This window comes from Emydura macquarii, unplaced genomic scaffold (assembly GCF_026122565.2).
Source record: "Emydura macquarii macquarii isolate MOO-44397 ecotype Brisbane River unplaced genomic scaffold, CSIRO-AGI_Emac_v2 contig_3113, whole genome shotgun sequence".
Lineage (NCBI taxonomy): Eukaryota > Metazoa > Chordata > Testudines > Chelidae > Emydura > Emydura macquarii.
The window spans coordinates 451,281-473,026 of NW_027133250.1; the positions used below are offsets into that span (position 1 = coordinate 451,281).

Sequence of the window (21,746 nt, forward strand, 5' to 3'; positions counted from 1 at the left end):
CCCTATTGGCACGGTTGGGACCTGTACTATGGCTGGTGAGTGCTGCCTCCCACCTTCCCAGTACAGGCCTCCATCAGAGTATATTGCCCCTCCCTTATAATGAACCACAGGGCACCAGTGTACCGCTGGTACCACCGGAACAGTCGGAACAACCATTCCCAACCGGTGTATCATCGTCTCCAGATGAAGCTGTCATCCCCTTGTCAATCTCCCCATCGAATGATCACAGTCAATATCAGGACCTCCTTCGACAGATGGCAATGGCCCTCAATCTCCAGGCAGAGAACATCACAGACCCCCTCAGGATGAATTCCTAGATATCCTACAATCAACAGTTCCTTCACAAGTTGCACTGCCAATCCACAACTCAGTCCTCCAACTATTCCAAGCAATCTGGCATGCACCAGCATCATGCACCCCAACACCCAAGTGGGCTGAGAGGCTAAAAACAGGGACTTTTTGCACCCACTACCTAACTCATTAGTGGTGCAAACAGCTATTCTGCAAGCAAGACAACACCCCCAGACCACATTCCTCCCACCTCCCCAAATGGAGCAGCTAAGAAACTCGACCTGATTGGGCACAAGTTCTACTCTTCGGCGGGTCTACAATTCCACATTGCCAGCTACCAAGCCATACTGGCAAAGTACAATTTTAAATCATACTAAGTTAACAGAACTTGAAGCCTCCCTACCTGAGGACAAACAATCCAAGTTCAAGGCCATCATAGAAGAGAGCAGGCTAGAGGCCAAGGTTTCCCTCCAAGTGGCAGTAGATGCCGCGAATACAGTAGCATGCTCCCTTGCCTCAGGAGTGGTGCTTCGAAAGGACTTCTGGCTCCAGATATCTTCCCCAAAGAAGTCAGAATGCCTCGGAGGAGCATCCATTTAATAATAACAAATTCTTCAGCGACAAGACTGACTTACTCACTCAAAGACTTTAGGGCCACATTAGGGTCATTGGATCTATATACCCCGGCCCCTGCCCGTTATCAAAAGTGGCTGGTTCACTGACCTAGCCATACCCCCCACGTCAACAGGAACAACCCCGCCATTGCCAACGCTCCCAAAGGACCCAGATTCTCTGCTGCCTCCACCTCTACCATCCATCAACACCCCTCAAGACAGCCCTTTTGACTTTTCATCAGAGAACCAGGAACCTCTCCTCAGCCTCCCCAATAGTATTCAGACGCCATCTTGCTCTGTTTGCTCATAGTTGGAGCAAGATTACCACCGATCGATCGGTGTTGGATATACACCAGGGATATCTTATAGAGTACCATGCCTTCCCTCCTCACCCCCACACTCCCGTCCCCTCCTTCCCCCCCGAACAGCTCTATGGACCCAGCTCAACTGGATCTTCTGTGAAAGGAAACAAGCACACTCTTAAAAAATGGGGCCCTAAAATGGGCCCCACACCATTATCAGGGCCATGGCTTCTACTCCTCTTATTTCCTTATATGGGAAAAAAAGGAGGGGATCTCTGCCCCATCCTGGATCTGAGGGCCTTGAACTGATATATCTGCAAATTCCATTTCCACATAGTCACTCTTCATCAAATCATCCCTTCCCTTTCTGTTGGGGCCTGATTCATGGCTCTCGATATGAAGAATGCATACTTTCAGGTGGATATCCACCCCACCCACCGCAAATTCCTTCAGTTTACGGTGGGACATTCCCATTACCAATTCCACGTCCTTCCTTTCGGTATAGCCACTGCCCCCTGTGTATTCACAAAAGTCTTCGCAGTAGTTGTGGCCTATATACAATGCCTCGGACACGCTCTATTTCCATATTTAGATGATTGGCTCCAAGGTCATGGCTGGCACCCTCTTCAGCTACTCCGTCCCAGACCGCACCATGACCACGAACACTTCGCTCGTAGGCTGGGTTGCTCATATTCAGGGCCACACAGCTAGGGCCTATGGATCCCCAGAGAAGCAAGGATGCACATCAACATCGTAGAACTAAGAGTGGTCTAGCGTGCTTCTCCCCCTTGTCTACACCAAACACATACAGTTTCTCTCGGACAACATCACAACAGTCGTATACATAAACAAGGCAGAGCCAGATCACAAGCCCTCTGCAGGGAGGCAGTCCGGCTATGGAACTGGTGTCTATGACACGATGTCACGTTGCATGCAGTCTGCATACCAGGCCCAGACAACACCCTGATGGATATGCTCAGCCGCTCCTTCCATTGCAGTCACGAGTGGGAGATCCATGAGCCCCACTCTCTTCACTGCACCTTCCATCAGTGCGACACACCAATATGGGACCTATTTGCAACACTTACCAACCACAAGCTTCCCCTCTTCTGCTCCAGAAGCGCCCTCAGGCAAGACTCACAAAGGGATGCTTTTCTCCTCCCGTGGACATCGGGACTACATTACACCTTCCCACCCATCCCGTTCTTCCTCCAAGTTCTCTAAAAAGTGAGGTAGGACCGAGTAGTCCTCATACTCATAGTCCCCTTCTGTCCCTGCCAATATTGGTTCACACATTTCCTTCACCTCTGAACCTACCCTTCAGTTCATCTTCCCCACTCTTCCAGATCTTCTCATGCAACAGCAGGGCCAAATCCACCACCCCAGCCCGAACCCTCTGCATCTCCCAGCCTGGTATTTGGACGGAGCTCATGGATAGACAATGCGTGTTCCATACCACTGCGGGACATACTCACCCACAGCTGATGCCCCACTACCAGAGCTTGCTACCAAGCCAAATGGCAATGCTTTATGGAATGGGCATCCAACAACCATCACTCAGTAGACATCGTGTCCATACCTACTATCCTAGATTATCTGCTTAATCTTCACCACTCAGGCCTTGCCTACATTAGAGTACACCTGGCGGCAGTCAGTGCCTTCCTCCCACCTATAGATGGCTTCTCTGCATTTAGCCACCCAACTACTACTTGATTATTCTGCGGTCTTCTTAACACCTTCCCTCAGATCAGGAAACCTTACCACCCCTTGGGACTTGAACTTCATCCTTTCAAGCCTCACAAAACCATCCTTTGAGCCTCTGGCCACTTGCCCGCTCACCTCCCTTTCTGTGAAAGTGATCTTTCTTAGTAGCCATCATGTCCAACAGTCAGTGAACTGGCAGCCATGATGGCGGACCCACCCTTGACGGTTTCCATAAAGACAAAATCTCCTTACGATTCCATCCTACATTTCTCAGAAAGGTGGCCTCTCCATTCCACCTCAACCAAGTTATCCATCTGCCAACATTTTACCCTAAACCACATTTCTCTAACAGACAGCACATACTACACTCTGTCGGCGTCCATCGTGTGCTGGCCTTTTATCTCCAAGTCTTCCAAGTATCACCCAGACTTTTCTCACAACAGCAGAACAATCAAGGCTGCATCCTCTCTTCCCAACACCTCTCAGAATGGATTACTTGGTACATCACTGAACGTTACTCCCTTTCCAGATACCACCGGGTATCATGGCCCACTCCATCAGGGCTCAAGCCACCATGTCCACCCTCCTCATGGACATCCAGTGGCAAAATATCTGTAAAGCATCAATGTGGTCCTCTATCCATACATTCACACTCGTTATGCTATAGTCAACTGAGCAGCAATCGACGCGCCAGTCAGCTGAGCAGTCCTGCACACTCTCACATCTGTTAAGCCCTCGCATCTACCTCCATGCTGATGACTGCTCGCTACGCTACCCATGTGTGGAGTCCACAAAGGGACCAGCACTCGAAGAAGAAAGGGAAGTTACTCATTGTAACTGATGGTTCTTTGAGGTGTGTGGTCTCTATCTGGATTCCAGTCCCACCCCCCATTCCCTTTGCTGCAGACTTAGCACCTGTCGATGAGAGGGAACCAAGGGAGCATCGACCCATGCAGTCCCAGAAGACCTTGGATGCAGCCACATGGAGAGCGCACATGTGGATCAACAGAGACTACTTCAAACAGTTCCAGCTCAGGCGCATGGTGCCCATGCGCATCCACTTGTGGAATCCAGATAGAGACCACACTTCTCGAATAACCATCAGTTACAGTAAGTAACCTCCCTTTCTGGAGCCAACTGGAGCCTCTGCTGCCTTCTCAGCTTTCTCACTGCTTGGTGTGTGAAACAGGCAACAAATGTGGTGCCAGTATTGAAGGCCTGACTTGACTACTTCAACCGCTTATCTTACTTACAAGAAGCTTGGGCTGGGATAACCTCAGACTGGTTGGTCGTTGAGGTAATAGGCAAGGGCTATCCCATCTGGTTTCAAGTGGTTCCAACCCCCTTTCCCATCCCTATTCTGAGACCCTTCTCATGAGGCGCCATTGAAACAGGAGTTACCTAAAAAAGATCTTTCTGGTCTTATTTGAACTTATTCCACTAGAGCTCGGACAGGCTCTGCTACCTGTTTAGATAACATTTCCCATACCTTAGAGCATGTAGAGATGTATGTAAATCAGCAATGTGGAGCTTGGTCCACACACTTGTCACTTGCTATTTCGTAGTGCAAGCTTCCAGATTGAATGCTAATTTTGGTAGGGCTGTCCTGCAATCACTATTCAAATAGCACTCCTCTTACCCATCTCCAAGCAATTAGGCAACTGTTGGTTAATCACCAACAATGGAATCTGTGGACTGTCACTTTTAGAGAATGCTTACCTGTGTTACAGTAACTGTGGTCCTTTGAGATATATTATCCCCAAGGATTCCATGACCCACTGTCCTTCCCCACTAATTTGGAATTCTGTTGCTGTGGTACTCTTTGTTGTCAAATGACCTAAATGGTGGTTCAAGTTGGCTGTGGAAAACGAGAGGACAGCCAAAAGACGGGTGCAGCCCCACACATGGGGCGTATGTGCACCAAAAGTGGAATCTACTGACAACACATCTCAAACCACAGTTCTTGTAAGATAAGTAACCAGTCTTTGTTTTACTAAGAATGTAAACTAGAATTCAAGGACTGTGATAGCAAATGTCACACATTTCCTTTTCTAAAGGTAAGTATTAATAACGAGTAATTTACTCCAATCTTTAGTACATTCCTGTATCCTCATGAGTTTTCAAAACTAGTCAGTGGAAGACAGAATTTTTGAGTGTGCTTAAGTTATCTAAGTATTTTCCTTCCCTTCTCTTTATCCAGTTATTTTATGGGGCCTTCCTTATTAGTTGATTTTAACTCTATACTTTTTTCTTTCTGAAGATAGATTTTAAATAAAAAGTCCAGTAATTCAACCTTTGCAGATCCACGTTCCCATCTTCTTGCTTGTCTTTGAATTTTCAAGCAGTTTGTCCTAACAGCGGCAAATGGGTTTACATGTGTAACTGTAGATGGACGTTAGCCTGATACTATGGTGTGCTTGCACTGCTAATCCATATGACTCTCTAGTTCCAAGCAATCCTCCTGATTTAGTCATAGTCTGTGAAACATTCAATGTGCTAGATAGCAAGATCCATAAGAGTGCCTACAAGAATGTATAAGCAAGACATAGCTGGTTTGGTTACTTAAGTAGGAGTGTTGGGCATTTTTCATCAGTAAGTACTGAACCAGTGCCCTCAGCATGGTTAGATGACATTTGTATTGATAGAAACACAAACATGCAATTGAAATTTACAACCTATTGTGGCTGTTAAAGATGATGTGGCACCTCCTTTTTTTTTTAGAAGTGTGAAATCTTACAGAATTTCACTACCAAATCCTCCCTACATTTTCAGTTCAGGAGGTCTTCCTCACATCTTGTTCTAAACTGTTGTGTGGTGATGTGTACTCTGCCGTGGTGGGTGAACTGACCTCTTTGATCGTAGCTTTTTAATGAGGTAGCAAACTGCCTTGGGATACTTTTGTAAAAAAAAAAGGTAATATAAACATAATTTATTTTGTATTCACTGGATTTTAATAATGCTCTGAGCTTCCCCTCATGAAAAGTTGTACAGAGAATAATTATATTCAGTTTTGGGTCCTTTTAACTCTTGAATCCTCTCATTTCTAGGTGGTATTATGTTTTGACCGTGTCTTCTGGGATCCAAGTGTCAATTTGTTTGGTCATGTTGGCAGCACTACTGCCAGCAGAGGAGAACTTTTTCTATTCTGGAATCTCTACAAAGGTAACTGTATTGGGTGCTCAGTTTTATCATGTCATTGTCTTTTTCTCAGTAACAGAACTAGAAAAAGCTATTTAATGATGATGATAATGCTTTTCTTCAGTAGATTTTAGAAGAAAGTATCACTATCTCCATTTTACAGATGGGCAAACTAAGGCAGTGAGGAGCAGTGACTTGCAAAACATCAAACAGGTCATTGGCAGAGCTGGAAATAAGAGTTCAGGTTCTTCTTCGAGTGCTGGTTCCTGTGTGTGTTCCATAGTGGGTATGCATATGCTCCGTGCACCTGAGACCAGAAAATTCTAGCAAGTTGTGTCTGTAGGTCTGTGCCAGCATCCCTGCTGTCCTTGTGATCTGTGCCAAGGGCACTGGGGTGGTGCAGACTGATGCCCTGCAGATAAGGAGGCCAAACATTTAGTCCTTAGGGGGAGAAAGGTATTTATTTTGAAGGACAGCTTAGTGGCAAGAACCTCGTTACAAGCTGCAGTCAACACTGCTGATACTGCTTCAAGATCCATGGTGATTGCTGTAGTGTTGCACACTGGAATTTTGGTTACAATCTTTGGGGTTCCTCTGAAGGATACAGAACACCATGAAGGATTTGCTCTTCATGAAATTGATCTTTTCCACCAGAAGACAGATGTGTCTTTTCATTCACTAAAAGTCTCCAAAGCAACCCTTCACTCTCTGGACATGTATACACTAGCCCTGAAGAGGAAGTACCATAAGCAATCTTATAAGCCAAGACCTTTACTGCAGCCCTTCTACTACTAGTGCTCTTACGAGCCACCTTGCTAATGGCAGAGGATGCAAAAATCAAGATACACTGTCCTATCCACCTCTATTGCAGCTACCCCGCCTCACTCCCTAACCAAAAGATGCTTTTGACGGGATGATAGGGAGTTGCAAAGCATTATTGATGTCATCTCTAGCCGGCTCCACTCTGCTTTGGTGGATGCTTAACACAATTTTCCCACAGTTGGAGGGCAGTAACAGCAGACAAATGGGTGCTGAATATCAGCTATCATCCATTCTGGCTATACCAGCTCTGCAAAAACCTCCTTCACCGTCCCTCTTCAGGGACCACTGTCACAAGGAGCTCCTTCTTGAGGTAAAATCCTTTTTCCAAAAGAGAGCAATACAGTGGGTGGTACTTCAAGTTAAAGGAAAAGGTTTTATTCCAAATATTATTTTAGTTCCCAGAAAGGTAGAAGAGTGGAGATCCCCATCCTCAGCCTGCGGCATCTGTGTCTTTAACCATGTGGGAATTTAATCTTGTAAATACGTTGGAATCGATAATACCACTAGAATCACTAGAAAGACATGGTTCACAGTTCTTGGTATGAAAGACGCATACTTTCATGTTGATATTCACTCTTCCTACAGAGAGTCTTCAGATTGTGATGGGTCCTGACCACTATCAATACAGGTACTCTGGTTCAGTCTAGCAACTGCCCCCAGGTCTTCGTGAAAGTATTGTCCATAATAGCAGCACATCTCAGATGGGATGGTTCTATCATCTTCCTGTATCTAGATGGCTAGCTTCTAACAGGCATGACACGTCCAGAAAACATAGCACCAACCTTCTCGCTGCTCCATTTCCTACCATCTCTGGGAATCTCTGTGAACATGGAAAAGTCTATTGACGCCAACCCAGACTATAGATTTCATTGGAGCAACCTTAGACTCACTCAGGGCAAAGGCTATGGACCGATTCTAAGCCAGAAGCAGGCTGATAGGTCAGGTTGTGCACAACTTGTGGACATTGATTTGGATTTGTCTTACTCTTTTGGGTCATGACATCGTGTACTTACACAAGGCCATTCGCTAGACTCTACCTCCCCTGCCTATAAGCTTGGCTTCACACAGTATGTATACCAAGCAGATACAGCATGAACACTTCAGTGACAATCCCCATCGAGATAAGTGTGTCTGACCTTGTGGAAAGATTGTGCGCAAGTGTGCATGGGCATTCGTTTCCTCCACATGCAACAGGACAGGTACGATGGGGGCTCACACAGATGGTCACACAGCACAGGACACTTGACTGCCCCTGGAAACCAGGATGCACATAAATCTCCTGGAACTCAGAGCAGTCCAAGAAACATGCAGGCTTTCTTACCATTAATCCAATCTCATCACATTCTCATAATGTCAGACAATATGGCAACTGTACATTCAAAAATAGGGAGGAGCAAGATCCATAGAAGCAGTCAGTGTATGGAATTGGTATATAAAGAACCACTTCACCCTATGGGCAGCATACCTCCCAGGATCCCAGAATTTGCTGGCAGACAGCTTCAGCTGGCACTTTGCCGCTGGCCATGAGTGGTAGTTACACAGCTCAGTGGTGAACACTTTCTCAGGACTTATTTGCATTGCAGACAAACAGGAAATGCAGCATGTACTGTTCTAGGGGAGCTCAAAGCCAGTTCTCCAGAGGCGATGCTATCCTACTCCCTTGGACAGACAGTTTGAACTATACCTTTCCTCCTATCCCACTGCTTCCTTGAGCACTGCAGAAAATTTGACAGGACAGACCATTCTTGTGCCCAAATGGTCCAAGCATTTCTGGTTCCTAGGTCTCCTGAATATGTCAACCAACCACCCATCAGCATTCATCCCTTCCCGGACCTCTTTATTCAACGTTTCTAAAACATTTCTGTTCCAAAACTTGTCAAGCTATTCTTACTCCTAATAGAAAGGACTCCACTAAAAAAATGTTATTTAGGCAAGTGGAAGCATTCCTCTATCTGGGCCCAGCACATCTCCTGAGACAACAGCCATTCCTGATATTTTGGATTACCTCTTTACCCTCAAGATGACCAGTCTTTCTCTTAGTTCAATACAGGTTCGCTTCCAGGTTCCTAAAGGGCTTAATTAGAACTTTCCCACCAGAAATAAGACCAACCCCTCAATGGTACCTTAATTTAATATTTGAACACCTGTCTATGAAGGTAGCTTTACTTGTTGCCATCACTTCAGCCAGATAGATAGGTGAATTAGAGGTCCTAATGGCAAACTCTGGTATATTTCGTTAAGTCAAGGTCTCACTATGACTACATCCAAAATTCTCTCCTCTAAAGTTTTGAAATTTCACATAAAATAGACTATCCACTTACCTATGTTCTTTCCGAAGCCCTCCACCTCTGACATAGAAAAGAGACTTTGTTCCCTTGATGTGAGATGAACTTTGGCATTTTACCTATGGAGAACAAAACAGATCAGAAAATCACCTAAGTTTTCTTACCAGTGTGGAACGAGGCGAAGGACAAGCTATTTCTTCCCACAGGATCTCCAAGTGGATCTCTGGCTGTATCTTAGGGTATGTCTACACTGCAGAGTGAAGTCGACTTACTTAAAGTCAACTTTCACCTGCCGATTTTTAGAATTCGCTGGAGCATGTACACACCAGGCTCTTTGCACCGGGCTTGTGCGTCCTCACTCGCCACGCTTGTCAACATTCAAAGCAGTGCACTGTGGGTTTCTATCCCACAGTGCAACTAGCTGCAGTGGCTGTTGGGATGAGTTTCATTGTCCCATGATGCAACACTTCTTCCCCCTCCCTTCTTCCCCCAAACAAACAGGAAACTGATTTTTGCACCATTTGTTTATGCCACACACTTGCCATTAATGTGGAGACATGGAGCCAGCTCAACTCTGCACTATTATTGTGAGCGTCACAAATACATCGCGGCTTATCATTGAATATTTTCGAAGTAGAGCAAGAAGCCGAAGCACAGGCAACTATGATGCCACCGAGGCTGCCCTGCTACAGGCTATCGAGCAGAACAATTCCCGATTGCTACAGGCTGTAACGCATCATCTGCATTCCGTGGAGCACCGGTTCTGGTCCCGGGAAACAAGCAGAGACTGGTGGGACCACATCGTTATTCAGCTGTGGGATGATGACCAGTGGCTGCAAAACTTTCGTATTTGAAAGGCCACTTTCCTTGAACTTTGCTCGGAGCTGGCCCCGTCCCTGAAGCGCGTGAATACTCACTTGAGACAAGCTCTGACGGTTGAGAAGAGAGTTGCCATTGCTCTGTGGAAGCTGGCAACCCCCGACTGTTACCACTCTGTTGGGAATCAATTCTGAATCAGGAAATCTACAGTGGGTGCTGCCATGATTCAAGTGTGCAGGGCTATCAATAGACTTCTGCTACGAAGGATAGTGACTTTGGGAAATGTGCAGGACATAGTGGACGGGTTTGTCGCGATGTGGTTCCCAAACTGCAGGGGGGCCATTGATGGGACGCACATCCCTATCTTAGCGCCTGCCCACCTAGCAACCGAGTACATAAACTGCAAGGGGTACTTTTCCATGGTCCTGCAGGGCCTTCTGGATCACAGGGGTCATTTCACTGACCTCTATGTGGGGTGGTCTGGGAAAGTACATGACGCGCATGTATTTCGGAATTCGGGGCTGTTCTCTAACATGCAGGTGGGCACTTTCTTCTCTGACCAAAAAGTTCACATCAGTGGTGTGGAAATGCCCATAGCGATCTTGGGGGATCCTGCTTACCCTTTGCTCCCTTGGCTAATGAAGCCGTACACCAGGCACCTTGACAGCGACAAGGAGTGTTTTAATAACAGGTTAAGCACTTGCAGAATGGTTGTTGAATGTGCATTTGGGCGTTTAAAGGCCAGATGGAGGAGTCTGCTCACTAAGCTGTACATGAGTGAAAAGAACCTCCCATCGGTGATATCTGTGTGTTGTGTTCTTCATAATGTGTGTGAAGCGAAGAGGGAGAGGTTCCCCCAGGGTTGGGCTGTGGAGGCAGAAAGACTAGCCGCCAATTATGAGCAGTCAGATGCCAGCAATACGCTGAGAGCTAACCGCAGAGCGCTTTGCATTAGGGAAGCATTGAAGACCAGGTTCTGCAATGAGATGCAGGACAGATTTCTGTTCCTGTATGATGATTACCTTTGTTCAACATCTCCCCCACCATCGATACCAGTACCCTTCAAATCCCTCCCAAACAAGATACGATTTAATAAAGAAACGTGTTGAAATGATGCAAACTTTTATTTATGAACATTCAAGTCATGGTGTGGGGGGAGGTATTCGTTCACAGTCTCAAGGGGTAGCATGGTTTCTTGCAGGCCAGCTGTCAGCGGGGCCACCGCTGCTTTCTGCTCGCCTCCACCGGGGTGAAGTGCATCACGTACTGCAGCCTGGCCATTCTCCTCCGAGACCTCTTGAGGGTGGGGAAGAGACAAGGCAGCAAAGCCATAGGCAGAAGAGCGTTATGGAGGGACTGCAGCAGGACTCTGTCTGACCTCTGCTCCTCCTGAAGCTCCACAAGCTGCCGGAGCATGTCTGCCTGGTCGTGCATGATTCGCAGCATCTCTTGCATGGTGCTGCAGTCATGCTCCTGCATTGCTCTGCGACTCTCCCTGTCCATGTCCATATTCTGGGACAAGGTCATCTGCACCGCTCGGAGATCTGTCTTTGCGGTTGCAGAGGCGTTCATGAGCTCGCCAAACATGTCGTCTCTTGATTCTTTTTTTTTTTTCCCCTCTTTCTAATCTGCGAGTCTTTCCGCAGCATTTCTAGAGGGTTGGGCCAAGGCCGAGGTGTCTACAGAAGGAAAAGAAATGCACATGGTTGCCATTGTTAGCAGACCCAGGAAAATGAAAAAACTGCAACAATGTATAAAATACTCCCCTTGCAGTACACAAGGCAAACCCAGACTCTCATTCTATTCCTAACATCCCAGAAGGGTCGGCTCGCTGTGCCGTTACAGAGATGGTAAACCAGGGCCACTCTACTCTGCTATAGAGAGGATTAATGATCTTTAAAAAGCTCATTTCAAATGCCCTGTATTAGAGCGGTGCCTGGGCAACATGGCTTAATTTGGATGGCTGTTTTGTCACGAGGCGGCCACAGGGGATCTGAAGACAGCGCGGGGGAGTTAATAATCTCTTCTGAAGCCGAATCAAAATAATTAAAGTGAGTTGGTAGGACACTACAACGGGGAATAGAGAGGTGCAGGGTATCTGCTGTACAGCTTGGGTATTTTAAACATGCGCCGTCTTCCCTAGGTGACCATGAGCGATATCAGTCTCCTGAGGGTAGCACACGAGGAAAGGGAAGATTTGTTGCACACAGAGGGGTACCAGCCTGGCCCTCATACCGCTATGCTGTGTTCTGCCATGATGCTGGCTCCCTTCATTGCAGCGGGCATGGCAAAGTATCCTACCGGGGAGGAAGGAACAAGACTGCCCTGCCCCAAAACCTTGTGCAAAGGATAACAGATTACCTACAGGAAAGTTTCCTTGAGATATCAGCTGATGATTCTTGGAGCATATCTCTGCACATAAATAATCTGTTCCGGGGGGTAACCCCCCCAGTAAAGTCTGCTGAACATCTGAAATCCCCTTCTTCATCCCCTCCCCCCCTTTACAAGGACAGAACTGCTAAGAAGAAAAAAAACTTACCAGATGTGCTTTCCCCGGGATCATTATTGCTGGCCTGTGTTGCTGCTGGACTGCTCTGGGGTCAGGAGCAGGTTCTGACTGTCTGGGAGAATGGACACCCCGCTCTCCTGAAGCCTGCTCCCCACAGCCTCCACCTTGTCCACTGAGTCCTCATCATTGTCCATGGACTGTGATCTAGTGGAGGTATCGATGCTGTGAGGCGGCACCGTGGTGGAGTCGCCACCAAGAATTGCATGCAGCTCCTCATAGAAGCGGCATGTTTTTGGCAAGGAGCCAGAATGGCTGTTAGCTTCCCTGGCTTTCTGATATGACTGCCGCAGCTCCTTGATCTTTATGCGGCACTGCTGCACGTCCCTGTTGTGACCCTTCTCCAGCATGCCCTGGGATATCTTCCCGTAAATGTACAAATTCCTTTTGCTGGCTCTGAGCTAAGCCATAATGGATTCCTTGCTCCAAAGACTGATGAGATCTAAGACCTCTCGTCAACTCCATGCTGGAGCACATTTGGGCCTTGCAGTAGCCATGAGGAGTCCAGCGACAAAGCTCTCTCTTCCTGGCTGCACAGGAAATTAAAATTAAAATTTTCCAGGGGCATGAGGGGAGAGGCCATTTCCTGGTAGCGTGACCACATAACAGCAGAGCGTGAATGTCCAGAGCGGTCACAACAGGGCATTGTGGGATACCTCCCGGAGGCCATTAACGTCAAATTGCATTACACTCTGTCTACATTGACGCAAAATCAACCCAATAAAATCGAATTAGTCGCTACGCCACTTGTAGAGGTGATTTTATTACATCGACTTTTGCCACGGTTTAAGTCAATGGAACTGCCATACCAGTGTAGACGCAGGCTTTCGGAGATCGACATAAGTGACATTACATCGACCTCCGTCGCCAGTGTAGACCAGGCCTTACTTTCAGTTGGTGTACCTTCCTTCCCCACACAGGGTCTGAGCTTATCCTTGAGAAAATAGGGAGCCTCACTAGAATCACTTCAGGAAGTATCTCTGCTTGATATTTACAAGGCAACAATGTGGAGTTCCATCCACATGTTCAGGAGACATCACGCTTTGGTCCAAGCCTCTTCTGTTGACTCATCCTTTGGGACGGTGGTTCTACAAGCAGCCATACCACCTACATACATGCACTCTCCTCTGAGTACTGCTTGTCAGTCACCCACACTAGAATATGCAGAGAGACCAGCACTTGAAGAGGAAAGGTAAGTTAATTACCCTTCATAACTGAAATTCTTGGAGATGTGTAGTCCCTATCTGCGTTTCACTACCTGCCCTCCTTCCTTTCTGCTTCAGATCATCTGATTCACGGTAAGGTGAAGAACTGGAGAAGCATTAGTCTGCATCCCCCATTTTACCCTCAACACTGACTGAGACAAGTGGGGGCACAGGTGCAGACTTAACAGTCACTACTTGCTAGAATTTCCTAGTCTCAAGTGCATGGAGAACACACGCATCCACAGTGGAATACAGATAGGGACCACACACCTCAAAGAACTCCAGTTACAAAAGGATAAATAACTTCCCTTTTGCCAAGCAATCCAGATCATTCTGTATGACTGTTCTCTCTTCATCGTTATTTACTACTATGCCAGTCTGTCATCCCATTGTTCATAAAATATGCAGTTTGTCTTTACTTCCAGATCATTGACAAAAATGTTAACTAGAATCAGGCACAGTACCAATCCCTGTAGAACCTCACTAGACACACCTCATGATTCCCCAATTTAAAAACACAACGGTGACTTTAATGAGTGCCACCCCCATCTCTCTTACCAACCTAATCTTTCCTAAATAGGTTATAAACAATGATTTTAACATTCCAGTCATGTGCATTGTCCCAACTAAAAAACAAACAAAATACCCATTTTAATTATAATCTAGCCCTGTCTCACTCATTTCCAAATGAAGAATTTGCATTGTGGTGGTTTAACTGGCTGTTGGTGACTTAAGACCATTCCATAATTTTGTTAGGTTTGGTTTGTCCTGAAAATTTAGGTTCTGTTCCACATTTTTCTAAGTTTAAGTTAAAGTACTTTGCTAATAATTTTTAATAATCTAACAGCATTTTGATTCATTGTTCTCCCTTCTCCTTAGCTCCAATTCTCTTGGCCTTAGTAGCAGGAGAAGCAGCTGGGATCATGGAAAACATCAGTGATGATGTCATCGTTGGGCGCTGCCTTGCAATTCTCAAAGGCATCTTTGGCAGCAGTGCTGTCCCCCAGGTACTATTCCTACTCCATTTTGTATATCAGTCTCAGTCTGAGAACACATGAGAATCCCAGATAATTGATTGTATTATCTACCTGTCTGTGCTAGTATTTATGCCACCCTTTGAACCAGTGTTCGAATGCTTCCAACATATATGGGAGTGCCACCTGTTCTTTTCTAGGACCTGTTTATGGAGTGAATCTATCAAGGCTCTTGTTCTCATGGTGGACTTCAATGACCCTGACATCTGCTGGGAGAGCAATACAGCAGAGCACAGACAATCCAGGAAGTTACTGGAAAGTGTTGGGAACAACTTCCTGGTGCAAGTGCTGGAGCAACCAACTAGGGGCTGTGGTCTTCTTGATCTGCTGCTCACAAACAGGGAAGAATTGGTAGGGGAAATAGAAGTTGATGGCAACCTGCCCAGTGGTGACCATGAGATGGTCGAGTTCAGGATCATGACAAAAGGAAGAAAGGAGAACAGCAGGATATGGACCCTGGACTTCAGAAAAGCAGACTTTGTCTCCCTCAGGGAGCTGATGGGCAGGATCCTCTGGGAGGCTAATATGAGGGGGAAAGGAGTCCAGGAAAGTTGCTTAAATTTTAAAGAAACCTTACTTGAGCTTACAGGAACAAACCATCCCGGTGTACAGAAAGAATAGCAAATATGGACATCAGGTCACCAGCTTGACTTAATAGAGAAATCTTCAGTGAGCTCAAACACAAAAAGGAAGCTTACAAGAAGTGGAAGCTTGGACAGATGACTAGGGAGGAGTATAAAAATATTGCTGAAGCATGCAGAAGTGAAATCAGGAAGGCCAAAGCACAACTGGAGTTGCAGCTAGCAAGGGACATGAAGGGTAAAAAGAAAGGTTTCTACAACTATATTAGCAACAAGAAGATAGTCAAGGAAAGTGTGGGTCCCTTACTGAATGAGGAGCCAACCTAGTGACAGATGATGTGGAAAAAGCTGAAGTACTCAATGCTTTTTTTGCCTCTGCAATCGCAGACAGGGTGAGCTCCCAAACTACTGCACTGTACCGCACAGAATGGGGAAGAGGTGAGCAACCCTCAGTGGTGAAAGAACAGGTTCAGGACTATTTAGAAAAGCTGGACATGCACAACTCCATGGGGGCTGGATGCAATACATCTGAGGGTTCTGAGGGAGTTGGCTGATGTGATTGCAGAGCCATTGGCCATTATCTTTGAAAACTCATGGCGATCAGAGGATATCCCGGACGATTGGAAAAGGAACATATAGTGCCCATCTTTAAAAAAGGGAAGGAGGAGCATCTGGGGAACTACAGACCAGTCAGCCTCACCTCAGTCCCTGGAAAAATCATGGAGCAGGTCCTCAAGGATTCCATTTTGAAGCACTTGAAAGAGGAAGGTTATCGGAACAGTCAGCGTGAATTTACCAAGGGCAAGTCATGCCTGACCAACTGATTGCCTTCTATGCTGAGATGACTGTCTCTATGGGGACAGCAGTGCATATACCTTGACTTTAACAGAGCTTTTGATATGGTTTCCCACAGTATTCTTGCCAGCAAATTAGACATATGGGTTGGATGAATGGACTATAAGGTGGCTAGAAAGCTGGCTAGATCATCGGGCTCAGTAGGTCATGATCAATAGCTCAATGTCTAGTTGGCAGCTGGTAACAAGCGGAGTGCCCCACGGGTCGGTGCTGGGGCTGGTTTTGTTCAACATCTTCATTAATGATCAGGATGATAGGGTGGATTGCGCCCTCAGCAAGTTCACAGATGACACCAAGCTACAGGGAGTGGTAGATATACTGGGGGGTAGAGATAGGATACAGAGAGACCTAGAAAAATTGGAGGATTGGACCAAAAGAAATCTAATGATGTTCAACAAGGAGAAGTGCAGAATCCTGCACTTAAGACAGAGGAATTCCCTGCACTGTTACAGACCTGGGAACCAACTGGCTAAAGCAGCAATTCTGCAGAAAAGAACCTACGGGTTACAGTGAACAAGAAGCTGGATATTACTGAACAGTGTGCCCTTGTTGCCAAGAAGGCTAACGGCATATTGGGCTGCATTCATAAGCGTGTTGCCAGCACATCGAGGGAGGTGATTATTCCCCTCTATTAAGCACTGGTGATGCCAGTACTGGAGTATTGTGTCCAGTTTTGGGCCCCCCACAACAGAAAGGATATGGACAAATTGGGGAGAGTTCAGCAGAGGGCAACGAAAATGATTAGGGGACTGGAGCACAAGAGTTATGAGGAGAGGTTGAGGGAACTGGGCTTATTTAATCTGCAGAAGAGAAGAGTGAGGGGGGATTTGATAGCAGCCTTCAACTACCTGAAGGGGGGTTCCAGGAAGGATGGAGCTAGTCTGTTCTCAGTGGTGGCAGATGACAGGACAAGGAGCAATGGTCCTAAGTTGCAGTGAGGAGGCTGAGGTTGGATATTAGGACACACTTCTTCACTAAGAAGATGGTGAAACACTGGATTGGATTACCTATGGAGGTGGTGGAATCTTCATCTTTGGGAGTTTTTAAGGCCCAGCTTGACAAACCCCTGGCTGGTATGATTTAGTTGGGTTTGGTCCTGCTTTGAGCAAGGGGTTGGACTAGATGACCTCCTGAAGTCTCTTCCAACCCTACTCTTCTGTAATTCTATGATAAGTCCATAACCCTGTTACCCAATGTCACATATGTTGTAGACTTCAGATGGGTTTTGAATTGTTCGTTCCCCAGGACCACACTTAATCTGACAAGCCTTAAAATTCTGTAAACTTAAATGGGCCAGATATACATACATTAATTCAGGAATTCTATCTTTGCACTTAGTTCAGGGCAAGGACAGGAATTTTTGTGAGCGACAAATTGTTAATACATTTAGCACAGAGAATCCTAACTGACCTAACACATTTATCAAAGATGTGAACATTATTGCGATATTAGATTCTATTATGTCCCTCCTAATTTAAAAATGGGCCAGGGTCATGATGTGGCATACCTGATCAAGAACTGGCAAAGGTAGTTTGTTCAGGCAGGGTATTCCCTAAGATCCTTCAGGAGTCTCAGAAGGGGCCTATTATTTCCTTTCACAACTGTAGGAAGTACTACCCTTTTGCTCATTTTTAAGTGCATAACTTGTATTCCCTTGTGCAGACAGTATAAGAATTGCAGATCTCAACAGGTGGAAAGCGACTGCTTTGTGATTGGAATCATATGTTTTGAACACAATCTTCTCTCTTATGTGGAGATTATCTGTACTGTTGCTCTGTTAAATGTGTTTGGTAGAATATCTGCAGAAATGAGCATCCTGATCCATGAAAACTCTGGTCTAAATGGTTCTTAAGAGACAGGGAAAACAAATACAGGCACACACCATGATAGCATTAAGGACCTCATGCTTATTTTATTTGCTGTAACTTACTCTTTGTTGTAAAACTAGTGACATCTACAACAGAACACTCTCCCCTTTTCTTGTCTTAGCCCAAGGAAACGGTGGTATCTCGTTGGCGTGCTGACCCTTGGGCCCGGGGGTCCTACTCTTATGTAGCAGCTGGATCTTCTGGAAATGATTATGACTTGATGGCTCAGCCAATTACTCCAGGACCAGCCATTCCAGGTGCTCCCCAGGTGAGAGAATCTACAAATTCAATTAGAAATGACTCGCATGAGAACATAATAGGATTTTTAAAAGCCTCTTGAGAAACAGAAGGATTGGGGTAATTCATCCATTCTCCAGATACTCTCTAATGAGTGGAGCTGGTCAGAAACCAGAATTTCTTTCATGTGGGAAATTCCAACATTTCGAAATTTGTTTTTATTCTAAATTGGACCAAGAAGTCAAAATGTTGTAACTTTTCTCCCAAACAGAAATTCTAAAAAATGTCTATTTGGAAACATGGAAATATTTCATTTTGGTAATGTCAAAACTTTGTTATAAATATAAAATAAATGTGTTCAAATATACAATATTAAATATAAAGTTTTTAAGAAAACATTTGTTATTGAAACGAGAAAGTCAAAATGATTTGTTTTGACATTTTTCTTTTGAAAATTTCATCAAAATAGAAAAGTTTCTACTTCAAAACTGTTTTTCACCTGAAAACTCTTCCATCAAAAAAATTTTGACCAGCTCTACTAATGAACTGTATATAGGGTTCCTCGAGAGAGAACTCTGGCAGGTAACTAACTCGGTTTCATTAGAAAATAATAGGTTCATGTTTCTGAACGTATCATTTGATCAAGTCTTTGACTGGATCCTGTAGAGGAAAGTCTGTTTTGAAAAGGCTCCATCAGAACAAGCTGTAATCCCGGACGTAAGCTTCCTCTTCTGCTGCTACTTCTTATGGTAAAATTTTTCAGCAGCCTGATGGCAGTGAGTGGGTTCTTAGTCCAGTTTTACTGTTCAAGAAGTAAAAGTAAGAATTAGGCTCATCTCATATCCATGAAAAAAGCCTAGAGGTAGATGGATGTTATAACAGAGGTTCTGTATGGAAATGGGCATAAATCTGTCTAATACATCCCCTGCCTGTCTGGAAGTAAGTACAGAAATAAGCCTTTGCCAAGATACAGCAGGGGCCATCCTGTAACATGGAGCCCACATTGTGTAGGGAGAAAAGGAACGGATAGTAATAAGTTAAAAGAAATACCTCTGAAGAACCAGCTGAAAAAATTGTCTAGGTGATAAAATAGAGGAGATTAGGGGAAAGTGTCCATACCTCATGAGCCACAATGAACATCCTGTCTCCTGCCATCTTACTGAGCAAATGGTGAAATCCCTAAAAGCCACAGGGCTTCTGAACACTGCCCAGTGAGACGCCAGGACCAGTGTCTTATTTAGTCTCTCTAAATATTGTTATGATTGGTTAAAACCATTAATTTAGCCCCTCGCTATGTTGCTAGATAGTCTGCACCACAGACTGTAATGTACAAATCATTAATTGTTTGAGGTTATTCTCCTTTGCCTTTGTTCAAAACACAGTGTGTCAATGAGCACTAGTGAACTTCAAGTGTGCAGCAACTGGGTCCATAGGGACGCTTAGTGCATGGCACGCTTGAAGGACAGTAGATTTACGCCCAATGTGCAGTAAGTGTTCATGCAGACAGGCCTTTTCTCAGATGTGGTGGTGTGGAAATGATCAAACACACCATGGCCTCGTGAATACACAATATTCTGTTCTCTCTCCAGCCCAAGTTCTGGCTCCAAAGGCTTCCTTCCTTCAAAACAGAACTCTGTGATAATCTTCCTTTTTGCACTGATGCCCCGCTCTCGCTATAATAGCAGTAAGATTTTTCCCTTGCAGTACAAGAGATGTTTTTTTTAAAGCTGAAAATTTGAGAGCTTTGGAAGGTGGAGGAGGAGTCTTCTCTGGGCAAGAGACATTTGTTGCAGGAAAGATTAAAATATTCCCTGAAATTACCTAGTTCTTACCTAAATCAGCTTCGTGCTGCAGAAGTAACTCTGTGAATAGGAGAAATGTTGAAAAATCTAGCATTTTTGAGAGAGAATCTGAGCTACATCAGCTGTGTGACCATCTTAACAATATGCTGTCTGTTCTTCTCCCCAGCCAATTCCTCGCCTCTTCTTTGCAGGAGAACATACAATTCGTAATTACCCAGCAACTGTCCATGGTGCTCTGCTGAGTGGACTGCGAGAAGCAGGACGTATTGCAGACCAATTTCTCGGGGCCATGTATACTCTGCCTCGCCAAGCTACACCTGGCGTGCCAACGCAGCAGACGCCTAGCATGTAAGGAAGATACAAGCTGCCAGACAGAAGAGTGATTGGATTCATAATGTATTTGCTGTGGATTTGTTTCTGCGAGCAAGATGTCTTCATAGTCTGTAGCAGTAGTCACTGAAAGCACTGTCAGAAGTCAGTTAATAGCATACCCCCATTGGAATAGCTGTATGAAATATGACCTGGCTGGCTGTTGCCTGTGCACCTGGTATACGGTTCCCTTCTGGCTGGCTGTCCGGGTGTCTGTGTACAGAGTCGCTTACTGCCAAGCTGGTCAGGAATTCCTGTGACAGTGCAAATACATTGAGAATCCAGCCTCCTAGTGTTTAGCTGGATTTTTTTGGCATGTAAAGATCCTGCTGGTGTGTTTACAGTTGTTATTGCACAAAAGGTTTCAGACTGTAGTAGCTGGTTGCTGTCGGTAACAATGTAGAATTCGTCTCTTATGGGGACTTTTTTGTTTGTTTTGAAAAAAAAATAAAGTTTTCACCAAGTTCCTTTCTTCCTCTTCCATTTGAGAATTAAATTGGTGCAGCTGCGTCTCTTCAGAAGTAAAAGTAGAGCTACAAATAACGCTCATCAAAAAACCACTCCAAAATAGTCCTTCAGCCACTGCACAATAATCTCTTACTCAGGATAAATGGTCACTGAATCAGAGGGACTGGAAGCCAAGTGGGTGCCCTAACCACCAGGCTACAGCATTATTCATTCCCTCTCCCTTCACCCCTCTTCCTCCTCCCCCTCCCATCCCCCCAAACTGTTGAAGTATTTATTCACAGAGGAACAGCTTCAACAGGTGAGACTGAGGGAGCCTTCCAAAGAATAGCGCAGAGCTCTGTGGTCAGAGCGCTCTCCTGAGAGGCAAAATGGGAAGAAACAACTCTGGTCTCCAACATCCCAGATGAATCTTCTAACCACAGAGCTAAGAGTTGAGAGGGACAAGGCAGCAGCAGCTTCTCCTCCTGTTCCAGCGGGATAGCCATGCTAGTCTGGTAGGTAGGTATATATACACATGCAAGAATATATATAGTTTGGTAGGTATATATACACATGCAAGGATGAGCGAGTTATATCACAGGGCAAGTGTTAACGAGGTAATTCAATCAGGGTAGATGAGTCCCATTCACAACAGTTGATAAGAAGATGTGAATGCCAAAAGAGGGAACGTTATTTTTTGTAGTGGGCTAGCCACTCCCAGTCTCTATTCAGACCTAGTCTGATAGTGTCAAGTTTGCATGAGAGTTCCAGCTCTGCCGTTTCGCGCTGAAGTTTGTTTCTGAAGTC

The 21,746-nt window shown here is 45.4% G+C and overlaps 1 protein-coding gene across 4 annotated transcripts in view; it reads left to right on the top strand.

The window, feature by feature from the left end:
- KDM1A (lysine demethylase 1A) overlaps nt 1–20,959 on the top strand; it is a 111,809-nt gene extending 90,850 nt beyond the window's left edge. For all 4 annotated transcript variants that reach the window (XM_067530770.1, XM_067530768.1, XM_067530771.1 and 1 more), the window contains 4 exons: nt 5,959–6,073; nt 14,626–14,753; nt 18,206–18,352; nt 20,290–20,959. In XM_067530770.1, coding sequence (XP_067386871.1) covers nt 5,959–6,073; nt 14,626–14,753; nt 18,206–18,352; nt 20,290–20,475 — 576 coding nt within the window. In that variant the 3' untranslated portion in view covers nt 20,476–20,959. The remainder of the gene's footprint in view (nt 1–5,958; nt 6,074–14,625; nt 14,754–18,205; nt 18,353–20,289) is intronic.
- The last annotated feature ends 787 nt before the right edge of the window (nt 20,960–21,746 follow it).